At 40.0% G+C, this 13,968-nt stretch overlaps 1 protein-coding gene across 1 annotated transcript; it reads left to right on the plus strand.

Moving 5' to 3' along the window:
- Positions 1 to 505: 505 nt before the first annotated feature.
- LOC132229648 (protein FAM170A-like) lies at positions 506 to 12,840 on the plus strand. The gene is made up of 5 exons (XM_059686192.1): positions 506 to 575; positions 6,843 to 6,986; positions 7,939 to 8,040; positions 10,614 to 10,763; positions 12,233 to 12,840. Exons 1-5 carry the CDS (start codon positions 506 to 508, stop codon positions 12,838 to 12,840), a joined length of 1,074 nt encoding a protein of 357 aa, XP_059542175.1.
- Positions 12,841 to 13,968: the final 1,128 nt, after the last annotated feature.

Consider the following 13,968-nt stretch of genomic DNA (forward strand, 5'->3'; position numbering starts at 1 on the left):
TTTGCCCAACCCCTGGCCTAGCCTCACCATTGGGCAGATTTAGTAATGTGATTACCCTAGACACAGAAAATAATTGCCTTTGTTTAGTTCAAGTCATCTATCCTCTAGTTTTGATACGGAGTAAAGGATTAAAAGACTTTCAAGTTCATGGCAGAGTTTCCATTGGGTAAAAGGGATCACTGTGGTCTATGGATATGGCAGTCCTGCAGTCCTATGAATACTAGCTGGAGCCTGGAGTGCACTGATGTCATGCACAGGTCATAGAACACTGCTGAAACCATAGCAATGATTTGGCATCATAACTGTCCTGGTGGTGTCCTAGGCACTCGTCAGAATAGTGATTGGTGAGGGAGAAGTCTCTCAAGTGACTTGTTATTAATTGTAATTTGTTTATATTAATTGTACTTGTTTTAATTTGATTCTTTGTCATCATCAACTTACACTCTGAGAGTAGAGTTTGTGGAGAAAGGTACTTGATTTGAGTGAATCTTTACAGAGTTGAACCATGAAACATAAAGAAAAAAAGAAACATCTGGAAAGTAAGTATTTCATCAAAACTGCAAGGATGTCAAGAGGTATGTGTTAAGCATATTCACAAGGCATACGGTAATCAGGTAATGTTTTCTAAAGAAAGGGGGAGAGAGAATTCCTAGTTGTGATGAGGAAGGGAAGGAGAGGGAGAGATAGATAGATGGGGAGAGAGCTATAGAGGAAGATGAAGGAAGGGAAAAGAGGAGAGAGGAAGGCAGGGAGGGGGAGTGGGAGAGAAAGTTTGAGAGAGAGAGAGAGAGAGAGAGAGAGAGAGAGAGAGAGACAGAAAGAGAGGAAATGAGAAAAGATAAGGGGAAACAGAGAGAGAGGAGGGAAAGGGAGAAGCAGGAAATAACTTTGAACACTTAAAACTGGTTGTGTAACAAGAGAATAATTTCAGAAATGTAGACTATTAAGATGTAAATGTGGGACTCCTATGTGAAATGTAAGAAAAAATGAGATGCACAAACACACAAAAACACAAACAAAACGCTCTTTAACAATAATGGTTAAAGTAAGAAATAATTTGGCTCTTCCTGGGAAAAATGGAAAATTGAAATAATTTGGTTGCTATGGAGATGAAAGTAAACAAGTAACCACTGGGCAGAAGAACCATTGTTCAGTGGTGGGAGGTGCCAGCTTGGAGCCAACCCCAAAGTTCCAATGGCCGCTCACAACTAGAGAGGACTGGCATTTCTAACTTGTTTGGGATTTCGGCATCCTCAGTGGACCTTCAGAAAAGGCTGTCTTCATTCCACTTTCAAAAACTGTTAGTGCAGGTTCAGAGAGGTTATTACACATAAACTATGAGACATTCAAACTTACTCACACATACACACACATACTAGCAGGACATAAATAAGTCAGAGAAAAATAGAAATTAATCTCACATAATTGCTCATAAGTTATGTGCCCGTTCCAATTTTTTCTCTCTCAAAAACACATAATATCTCTACTTCATTAGAGTAGATCAGCCTGTAGTGCAGCGGTTCTCAACCTGTGGGTCGCGACCCTTTGGGGGTTGATTGACCCTTTCACAGGGGTCGCCTAAGACCATCGGAAAACATATATAATTACATATTGTTTTTGTGATTAATCACTATGCTTTAATTATGTTCAATTTGTAACAATGAAATTGGGGGTCACCACAACATAAGGAACTGTATTAAAGGGTCGTGGCATTAGGAAGGTTGAGAACCACTGCTTTAGTGACTAATATACAAATGGATCTCTTTTCTTGCTTATATGACAAATCAGCACATATGTGCAGGCCTCAAGACAAGTCTCTTCCATGAGATAATTTATGGGCCTGAGCTGAGGTAAACTTTGTTATCATTAACAACATGCAGCTTTCAAATAGACCCCAGGATATCAACATCCCATCAGCTAGGAAAGGGAGGACCATGGAGGTGCACATAGGAGGTGTGTGAGACAGTGTGTGGAAGGGGCACATGTCATTCCCTTTGTACAAACATAATCACATGGTCAAAACTACCTGCAAGAAAAGCTGATAAGTAGAATATAGTTGTATGTCCAGATAGAAAGGAGACAGAAGACTCTGTTCCATTTAAAAAGCCGCCTTTGTGCAAACCCATGTATTTATTGTCACAGTAAATTTGACTGCACATACAATGCTTTTCATAGAAGCCACGTTACCCTGTCCAGGAAGGTTGAGCCCATGTGTGTGTTCACTGAACTATTCACATAGTAGACCCTTTTAATTAGTATTATTGTGATATAATTTTATAGTTCTATGTCATTATTTTTAATTTATTGTTTACACTATTACAGATGTTCCCATTCTCCCTCCCCCCTTCACCTTTAGCACCTCCGCCTACACTGATGTCCTTTCTTCTGGCCATCACAACACTGCTGTCTGCGTCTATGGGTCATGCATATATGTTCTTTGGCTAATCTTTTGACCTTCTTTCATCCCATCTCCACCCTCCTCTCCTCTGATATATTTTAGTCTGTTCTGTGTATCCATGCCTCAATTTCTATTTTGTTTGTCAGTTTATTTTATTCAATAGATGCCACCTGTGAGATCATATGTTATTTGTCTTTCTCTGACTGGTTTATTTCACTTAGCACAATAATCTCCAGGTCCATCCACGCTTTTGCAAAAGGTATGATTTCCTTCTTTTTTATGACTGCATAGTATTTCATTGATTAAATGTACCACAGATTTTTTTAAAACTTATCTCCTGATGTACACTTTGGATGTTTCTATATCTTGGCTATTGTAAATAGTGCTGCAGTGAACATAAGGGTGCATATATTCTTTCAAATTGGGGTTCAATTTTCTTAGGATATATTCCCAGAAGTGAAATTGTTGGGTCAAAAGGCAGTTGCATTTTAAATTTTTTGATGAAACTCCATACTGTTTTCCACAGCGGCTGCACCAGTCTGCATTCCCACCAGCAGTGCACTAGGCTGCCCTTTTTCCAAATCCTCACTGACACTTGTTGTTTATTGATTTGTTGATGGTAGTTATTCTTGCAGGTATGAGGTCATATCTCATTATTTTTTGTGATTTAAAAAATAATATTTTTTTAGATAATGGAAGAGAGAGAGAGCTAAAGAGAGAGAGAGAGAGAGAGAGAGAGAGAGAGAGAGAGAGAGAGGAGTGTTGTGAGAAACTTCTATAGGCTGCCACCAGCATACTCCCCAAATTGGTATCAAACACCCCAACCTGGGTATGTGCCCTGACTGGGAATCAAATTGAAAGGACAAGTCGTCTCGGGGCCTGACCATGCTGCTGGTGGCCTCGGGCACCGACTCCCCAGCCCACGGTGGGAGCCCGGCGCAGGCTGCCACCCGCCCGCCACCCCCGGACCGGACCCACGCGGCAGCAGCAGCGGCGGCGGGGCGGGCGCGTGCCCTCGCCCGAGGAGATGGAGGAGGAGGCGATCGCCGATGCCCCCGGGAACGAGATGGAGGACGTGGACTTCCTGCCCGGGCTGGAACTGGTCGATCTACTGGACCCCCAGCAACCGGACTGGCCCCTGGAGCCCGGGCTCAGCTCGCCCTGGGGGGGGCTAGGACTGCGCCCTCCATCTTGCCCTGGGTCCTCCATTTTTGGGGCAGCCGCCATGTGCTCAGGAGAGTGCCTTCTTCCCGGAAGCCCAGGCCCCTGCTGGCCACGCCCAGGATTTCTTTAAACTAACCAATGACAATCAAGGGACGTGCGTGCCATAGAGATGACCCGACTCGCGCCTGGCCAATCGGCGGGGCCCACAGTCCCCTCTCCTGCCCTCACTCCACCCCCCCTTTAAAACCCCCTGTCCCATCAGGCCTCTCTCTCTCTCGGCCACTGGAGCTTACCGTTACATCGGTGAGTGTGGCAGGGGAGCCAAACCCGGGTTTGAAATAGATGACTCTTTGCTTTTGCATCGGACTGACTGGCTCCCTGGGGATCTTGGGAACTTTGAAATCTGGGCACAACAAAATCCAACCAACTGAGCCACACCAACCAGGACGCATTGTGATTTCTCTGTGCATTTATCTGATGATTAGTGATGTTGAGAATTTTTTCATATGTTATGGGCCACCTGTATGTCTTGTTTGGAAATGTGTCTATTCAGGTTTTTGCCATTTTTAAATTGGGGTTTATTCTTCCTGTTTTTAGTTTTATAATTTATTTATATATTTTGGAAATTATCCCTTTAGGTGATGTAACATTGGTAAATATATTCTCCAATACAATGGGTTCTTTCTTCATTTTGTTGATTTTTTTTTTTTTTTTTGCTGTGCAGAAGCTTTTTGTTTGATTAAAGGACAGATAAATACACAAATCACAAACATGGACCACATCTCCATATGTCTAATTTCTCAGCAAATTTGCAGCACAGACACAAGGCAGTGGCCCTAACTCCAGCCTGGAAAGCATGGGCAGCTTCTTCTTCAGATGACTTATCCTGCATCTCTTTTACAGACAAGCTAACTGTCCTAACAAGTTTGGCTCAGTGGATAGACCTTCGGCCTGTGGACTTAAGGGTCACAAGTTCAATTCTGGTCAAGGGCATGTATCTTGGTTGTGGGTATATCCCCAGTAGGGGGTGTGCAGGAGGTAGCTGATCAATGTTTCTCTCATCGATGTTTCTAACACTCTATCCCTCTCCCTTCATCTCTGTAAAAAAAATTAATAAAATATATTTAAAAATAAAATAAAAAGACTTTAAAAAATAAAAACAATAAAGACAAGGTAACTGGTGCTGGTAAGGATGGACAGTTGAATAGGATGCAAAGTGAGGTTGGGATCTAGACAGAACCCAGAGCTGAGCTGCGTGTTGCTGCCCATTAGTTGACACAAGGAGTGGGATGGGGAGGACTACGGGGGAAAAGTGGGATATATGTAATACTTTCAACAATAAAGAATTGTTTTGAAAAAAAACTTACCATTACATAAAAAACTAAAAAGCATCTGCATCATCTTTAATGTGATCAGCAATGGAAACATTCTAAGGGAAAAGCACTTACAAGAACTGGAGCAAACCTAAAGAGATCAGTGGAGAACAGTATTCTGTTTGAGGAAATAATAGGAGAGGGACTAAGTGAATTAGAGGTTTACCAGAGAAACATGAAAGAAGATGTTCCTGTGACCTGGAAAATGGCATGTTATATTACCAGGAATGTGTGAAAGCACTAATAATTCAAAACAGAACAAAAGTGGTAGGATACTCAAGAACTGACTTGAGATAGAGTACAGACATACACAAGTTGAAGACCCCATCATATTCATATATGTTCATAACCAATATTTTACATTCACAGTCATCCCTTATCAGACCCATTTGCACTCACTTGCCTATCATTCATTTCCTTATAGTCTTCCACAAGGCATCTAAATTCTCCATGCTCCATTTTGTCTGTACCACAAAAAGATGAAATGTCTCTGACTCCTAACACACTAGATGAGTATCCTTGTTTTTAAATTTTATGGAAACTGAAGGGCACAATATATGCTTTGTGTCTGGTATCTTTCTCTCATCATTGTATTTGTATAATTTATTCATGCTGCATGTGACTTCAGTTTGTTCACTCAATGTATACCATTGCGGGAATGTAATTTCTTTATTCATCATACTTTTCTGAGCAGTTGGGTGCTTTCCATCTGAATTACTTGAAAAGGTGATGTTTTGGGCATTATATTACACGTACTTTTCAATATAGACATTTCTCTCTGGTGGATACTTAACATTTAGACTGCTAGGCCTTAGCTTGCTTATTCTATATTAGCCCTTTCAGAACTCAGTTTTTCACCATTTGCTTTCTAATGCAATCTCATGTTACTGCACACCTAATTTACACACTCTTCTCTGCACTCTCTGCCATTTTTTCAAAGCCCAGGATTCTTTCTCTTATACAACTTGGTTTTCGCATCCTCAAATTCTTTAATTATTTCCTCACATTTTTGCAAGTACAAAAATTCAACTAACTTCAAAGATAATATTCTCAGTAATAACACTCCATATCTAAACAACATGGTATGTAAAACACACACAAAAATCCATCAGTAGAGGAAAAGTAATGTACACACATATATGTGCTTAACTAACATACAGATACAAAACACATATACCATCCACGTCACACAAAACTTATCCCATATTCACATTTGCAAACAACAAATCAATCACAGTATAAAATCTTAACCCAGTTTTAACCAACACATTATGAACTAAACACCAATCACATTATGTTCACTGTACCATGCTGCTAAAAATGTGAAAAATGCATTTACCGGAAACATTCATGAGAGATGATGATAATCTTAAACGGTAAAATAATGAGCATTGAGCTTTGTGAACAATGAAACAGAAACAGTGACATGAGAACAGTGAATGGTTAATTCATTCAAAAATTATCTTTTCACATCTCTCTATATATGTAGTTCAATATAGATATCAATATAAATAGATATACATGCAGAATGCTTCATAAAACTCCCACCGCATATTCCTTAATTGTGCAATTTTTCATGAGAAAATTGAGTTTATATCCACATGTTAGTTCATGCATACTGTTTTCCAGGCACACTTCTGAGTATATGATAATCCATACACATCACCAGAAATATCACATACAAGATACCCAATCCCAGTGGCATCCACCAAACACAGTTTTAGTAAGTGTTTATTTAGACTTTAGAGTAAATGACATTTTATATGGGAAAGCCATCTTAATTTTTATGAAAACAATTATCATCTGTGGTAATAATGCCTGACATGTAATGTCCACCCGAACAGGTAATTTTTGAAATGGCACAGACCCCACAAAACGCCACATCTCAATGTTCTTTTTTATTCCAGGCCCCTGCAAAGCCCAACAGGATGCGCCTCAGTCGTTTGTGGAGGCCCCAGGCTGTAGTCAGGCAGCAGGAGAAAATACATCCTCCTCTGAATATTTCACCTGTGTGTCTTCACCATACAAGCTTGCCCATCATGAGGAGGATGGTAAGGAATGCACAAAGGTGGGATCTGAGCTTGGTCAAGAGATGCAGCTGAGCTACTCAGCCCAGTCTCTACTAATTTCACTTTCCCATCAAAAACAGGAAAGGGATTGAGGGCAGACAGACTAGTACTATGGCTTCTGCAGAGGGACAAGTAGGCAGTGTGCCTACAAGGACAGGGCAAGGCCGCTCAGCACACATTTCCAGCATAACAGCACTGGTACCGCTGTGGCTGAGGTAGTGGACAGTGCTGATATGTGTTTGAAAGTTTACTCAGAACCTGCCCCTCAGGTGAGCACAAACTGATATTCTCCTCACACACTCACACATCTGTACTCCTACATACCAGGTAAGTCCCTATTTCTTCTTTTAACTTCTTCTCTTAAATACACAGGACTTCATTCCACACTTGTCTTCCCATTCTCTAGTGGCATTACCTAGGTACACTCTTACCTTGATTCCTTCACCCAATTCCACACTAAATCTAAAAATAACTTACATGCAATAACACAGATAATCTGTTTTAAATACCTCATTCTAGGTCAAACACTTGAGAATTCATGTGTCTTAAAGGAAGTGAACTTTGATCCGCTCTCTTTCTAATCCACAAGCCACTTCAGCCACCAAGACTTTTACCATTCCCTTTTATCAACGTCAAAATCACTCATGGGATATATCTCAGAATGTCCAATAAACTCACACAAACATACATACAATACTATATCCTCATAATTATGCCACGTAAATACTTCAAATAAAGCATACCTGACACATAGTTACACCATGTAAATACCTCAAGTGAGGCATACCACACACAGAATTCTGAAATATCACACACAGAGGTACTCTCACTCTACATGCTCACAGAGGGCATGGCCATCTTACTTCCCACAGCCCCCCGCTCCCCCAATACACACACATTCTAGTTTTCTTATGTTTGCAACTTTCTTTCCTAGGATTCCATCAATTACAACAAAATGTTTCCTATCTTGCAGCCCTTAATATGCCTGTGTCCCAGTCAGGGCGGAAACGGAAGATCATGGAGGGGCACGTAGGAGGTTAGTATGCGATGCCTGTTAGTGGCACATGTAATTTCCATTCAATTTTCATTGTACGAATGTCATTTCATAATGAGAACCTGCAAGGAAAACTGATAACTCAACATAGTTGTATGTCCAGGTAGAGAGGAGACAGCAGTCTCTGTTCCATTTAAAAATAACCTTTGTGCAAACCCAGTCACCCATGACACATACTGACACAATGCCTATTTCTGTGCATTTAATATTTTCATGGGAACCATTTTACACATTCCATGAATAGGGGGCTGTGTGTTCACTGAACATCTCACATAGCAGACTCTTATTGTTTGTTTAATAGACAGAAAAATGCACAGATAACAAGCATGGGCAGCATCTCTATTATTTTTGTTTAATTTCTCAGCAATTTTGATTTTAAAAGAAGATACTTTGCAGCACAGACATAAGACAGTGGCCCTAACTCAAGGCCAGAAAGCATGGAAGGCCTCTTCTTCAGAAAATTTATTCTCCATCTCTTGTAAAGATGGGCTAACTGGTGCTGGTAGGGAGGGACTATTGAATAGTACACAAAAGGGGTGGGGATGTAGACAGAGCCCAGAGTTGAGCTGAGTGGTTCTGTCCATTAGTCAACAAAAGGCCTCTCAGAACAAAAACTCAAACACTTCTGCATCATCTTCAATGTGATCAGCAGTGGAAGTAATGCATTCCACGGGAAAACACTGAAAAGGACTAGAGCGCGTGCAAGGAGATAGTGCAGAACAGCATTTGAGGAAATAATAGGAGAGGACCTAAAGGGATGAGAGTTTTATCAGAGAAAAATGGAAGAGTATGTTCCTATGAGTCAGACAAGGGCATGTTATATTACAGTGAAAATGTGAAGCTCTAATAACTTAAAACAGACACAAGTGGTAGGATACTCAAGACTGAGCTTGATGTAGAGCACAGATACACCCAGTTGAAGATCCCTCCACATCCGTATATTTTCATTGGCAAAGTGTTACATTCGCAGTCATCCCTTATCAGTTGCATCTGCAGTCACTCTCCCCATCATTCATTTCCTTATAGTCTTCCACATGCATCTGCATTCTCTATGATCTGATTTTGCCTGTACCATACAAGGAGTTATAATTTCTCTGACTTCTAACACATCAGATGAGTATTTCTGTTTTCAAATTTCATGTAAATAGAAGGGCACAATATATACTTTGTATCTGGTTCCTTTTTCTCATCCTTATATTTGTGTGATTTATTCACGTTGCATGTGATGTTAGTCTGTTCATTCTGTATACCATGCATAAATATAATTTCTGTATTGATTATACTTTTCTGAGTATTTGGGTTGCTTTGAATTTGGGATTACTTAAAAAGTTGATGTTCTGAACATTACATTTCTGTTTGCTTAATGCTTAAGGGTTAGACTGCTAGGCTTTAGCTTGCATATTCAGTCTTAATCCCTCCAAAACTCAATTTTTCACAATTTGTTTTCTAACGCAATCTCATGTTACTGCACAGTGCACTTACACACTCTTCTCTGCACTCTCTGACATCTTTCTCAAAGCCCAGGATTCTTTCTCTTATACAACTTGGTTTTCACATCCTCACATTCTTTAGTTATTTCCATATACTTTGCAAATTCATTAATTCCACCAATATTACAGAGAATATTCTCAGTAATAACATACCATACCTAAACTGCTTGATGTATTAAACATGCAGACAGATGCGTAGCAATAGGAAAGCAATCTACACACATAAATATGTGTTGAAGTAACACACAGGCACAAAGCATACATACCATGCTCATTCAGAAAGAACCCATCCTATATCCAGATTTTCAAACAACAAATCAATCATACATTATTAAATTTTAACCCTTTTTTATTTATTTTTATTTGTTTATTTTTACTTTTCTTCTTTTTTTAATACGTTTATTTAACCCAGCTTTAACCAACAAATTATGAACTTAAACACCAAGCATGTTACACTCACTATATAATACTGCTAAAAATGGGAATACTACATTTACCAGACAAATTTATGAGACATGATGATAATTTTAAACAGTTAAATAATGAGCATTGGTCTTCGTTATCAATGAAACAGGAACAGTGACATAATAACAATTAACAGTTAATTTCTTCAAAAATAAATATTTATCTCTTTACATCTCTCTATTTATATCTCAATATAGATACCTATGCATGCGGAATGCTTCTTAAAACTTGTACTATATATCCCCTATTGGTACAATTTTTGATGAGAAAATAGAGTTGATATCCATGTCTAGTTCCTACATACTGTCCTTTAAACATGGTTTTGAGTGTTTGATGATCCATATAGATCACCAGAAAAATCACGTACAAGACACCCACTCCCACTGACATCCACCAAACACACCATTTAATGTGTTTACTTATAGTAGTTTGGAGTAAATGAAATTTAAATGGGAAAGTCTCCTTAATTTTTGTGAGAGTAATTGCCATGTGAAGTGCTGATGCTCGACATATAATGCCTGCACAACATGTAGTCTTTTAATTGGCACAGACCCCACAAAAATGCCTCATCTCAATGTTCTTTTGTATTCCATTGCCCAGGACCTGGCAACATTCAAGGGGATGTGCCTCAGACTCAGTCATTCATCGAGGCCCCAGGCTATAATCAGGCAGCAGGAGAAAATGCATCCTCCTCTGAATATTTCACCTGTGTTTCCTCACCATCAAAGCTTCCCCGTCTTAATGAAGAGGGTAAGGAATAAACAAAGGTGGGACTTGTGTTTGGTCAAGAGATGCAGCTCAGCTGCTCTGCCTACTCTCTACTTATTTCAATTTCCCCTCAAAACCTGGAAAGGGCTCAGGCAGATGACTAGTACTAAAACTTCTGCAGAGGGACCAGTAGGGAGTGTGCCTTCCAGAACAGGGCAAGGCCCCTCAGCACAAATTTCCAATATAGCAGCAGTGGGACTTCTGTGGTTGTGGTCGTGGGCAGTGCTGACATGTCTATGGGAGTTAACTCAGAACCTTCCCCTCAATGAGTACAAACTCAGATCCTTGCACACTCATACATCTGTACTCCTTCATATAAGCTACTAGTTGTGCAGTGCAAGAAATTCCTGCAAATTAAAGGGGAATTAATTAGAGGAAATATTTTTACATTGCTATTTGCTCTTTCTCTATAATGGAAGTGTCAGATATGACAGAAAATTAGTAAAATGTATATGAAAATCTCCCTCCTGTCAGAGCCTGGGGCATGCTGAGAGACCCAGAGTAAAGTCCCCACTTACCCATGAGAGTCTTGAAATAATGCGAGACCCTGAGCTGGCTGGCCCCAACCCCATCAAGCCCCGCAGGGCAGGAGGTACAGCCTCAGGTCCCCCGACCTGGTACTCAGGCGGGGGGTGTAGTCTCATGTCCCTTGGCCTGTCCTCAGGTACCCCAGCCTGGCTTAGAGGGGGTGAGGGCATGAGGGTCCGAGGGTGTAATGACCATTTGCATATGACTTCTTTATTATATAGAACTGCCCCATTTCTCATTCTTTTCATTTGTTCTCTCAAATACATAGGTCTTTATCCACCATCTCTAATAGCATTACCTAGGTATACTCTTACCTTCATTTCTTCATACAATCATTTTCAAACTCACCCATGTACACACTAATTCCATAAATAATTCACATCCCCATCACACAGATAACATGTTTACATCAAACTCTAGAAGACTTTCATGTCCTAAAGGAATTGAATTTTCATCTGCTGTGTCTCTAACCATATAGCACTTCAGCCACCGGCCTTTCAGACCTTCATGAGCTGAACATTCTGAGAACTCAAATACACCTTCACTAACATTCTCAGTCTCACAATCTCATAGTGATACCCGGTACCATTCCTGCACTACTCACATGTGCTGTCATAACACATAACAAACATGCACACACTCATTAGCCGTTGCCTTTAAGCAACATCAAAAAACATTCCCAGATATGTCCCAGAATATAATACAACTCCACAAGTACATAGATATAATCCTACATCCTCGTTCCCACATATATATAACCATGTAAATACCTCGGATAAAACACACTAACACACAGAATTCTGAAATATCACATACAGATGTATGTTACTTCACCTGCTCCCGTAAATCATGGCCATCATACCTCCTACAGCTGTCACACAAACCATTCTAAATTTTTTTATGTTTTAAATTTTCTTTCCTAGGAATCAAGGAGAGACCTGTACCCAAGGACTTGGTGGAAACAAAGAGTTCCTCTGACTATTCATATACCTATAGTTCTTCACCTTCAGCTAGTAATAAGGAGCCCTTTATGTCCTCAGTACATGGGACAGATCTAAGGGTCATGAAAATTTACTATACGCATGTACAAATGAAAAGGGGTGTGGCTGTCTTGTGCCAGACAGAGGAAGGATGGGAGCCTCCCTCAAAAAAGACCAAAATAGAAGAAATGACCTATATTGAAGAGGTCCATAAAAATGTCCCCCTCTCTCACACGCCTGGGAAGAATCTCCTAATTGACCCTGAGCCCAGCGTAGACAGTCGAGCCCAAGAGAAGAGGGAGAAGGCTGACTGTCCCACAAAACCTCCAACTCAGGTGGTGCATCGCAGGGTCTCATTGCGGAAGGCCCTGGAGAGCGGGTTCAGGTGCATGGCTTGCTGCCACGTATTCCCTACCTTGGAGCTCCTTCAGGAGCATGTGGAGAACGGCGTCAGGGAGGGCTTCAGCTGCCATGTGTTTCATCGCGCCATGGCTCATATGAAATACAAAAGGCTTAAGAGGAAGAACAAGAAACTTATGAAAGCAACATGAAGGTGCCAGGAGGAAAAGCATTTTGACATGAAGACCAACTTGAAGAACTAAACAGACTGTTTTTCAGCCCCTAAAAGAGAGGAAGGGAAGCAGGTTAGACTCCACCGAGGAGGCTTCATTCCCTTCAACAGACACAGTATCCAACCTATTTTCCATTTCTAGCACCACCATCTCTGCGACCACACCACCCACCTGGGCAGACAGCCCTTTTAATGCTAAGACCGAGGGACCAGAAGGCAGAACACACCATCCCAGTTACTGCCTTACCCTCTCTCCTAGCTCTTTTATTATACTCACACACATACCATCCATAAACATGCTTGATGCAAGAGTGTCGACACTACAGGATTTAATAGTACAGATTCTAGTACCCCTCCCTGCACTGACTCCTGCATTTCCATGAAATTGGTCTTTTTAAACCATTTTACATATTTTTCTAAATTCCTTTCTTTAAATGAAGATATACCTCTTTCCAACATCTCCCTATCATATATTCACTTGCATGATTATTTGCCTGGAAGATAGATATTATTGAGGGAAAATAAGGTATTGCAGGAATGGAATCAAAAGCAACTATAACCCACCCCTTACTTTCTATGTACTGTGGGCACACAGGTGCATATACACTTCTTATGCATACATATCTATGGGGAAGGATGGAGCACAAAATGAGCACTTTCAAAATATTCTGATATGAATATATATATATATATATATATATATATATATATATATATATATATATATCCAAAATGTCACAGTGAGTATTTATGCTTAATAACTTTAGAGGGGTAAAAGCTACCAATTTGTGAAAAACACAATTTGCATGTTTAATTATTTGTAGGTTTTTATGCTTGTTTAACTTTACACATTTTCAAAGATCATTTTTAATTTTTGTGTTTCTACAGAGGCTCAGAAACAAACAAAAAATAAAGTTAAATGAGTTATATAACATTCACAAAACTATACAGGAGACGGGAAATTCAAATAGTTCCCATTTTACATGATGATCTTTATAATTTGTAGCATCTATTCTTCTGAAATTATTAAAGCTTAAAACTGCACTGTGGCATTTTGCACAACTGTATATACATGTATTATCTTGAAACTGTTCAGTTTGTGCTCCAT

The sequence above is a fragment of the Myotis daubentonii genome, chromosome 3 (assembly GCF_963259705.1).
Source record: "Myotis daubentonii chromosome 3, mMyoDau2.1, whole genome shotgun sequence".
In the NCBI taxonomy this organism is placed as follows: domain Eukaryota; kingdom Metazoa; phylum Chordata; class Mammalia; order Chiroptera; family Vespertilionidae; genus Myotis; species Myotis daubentonii.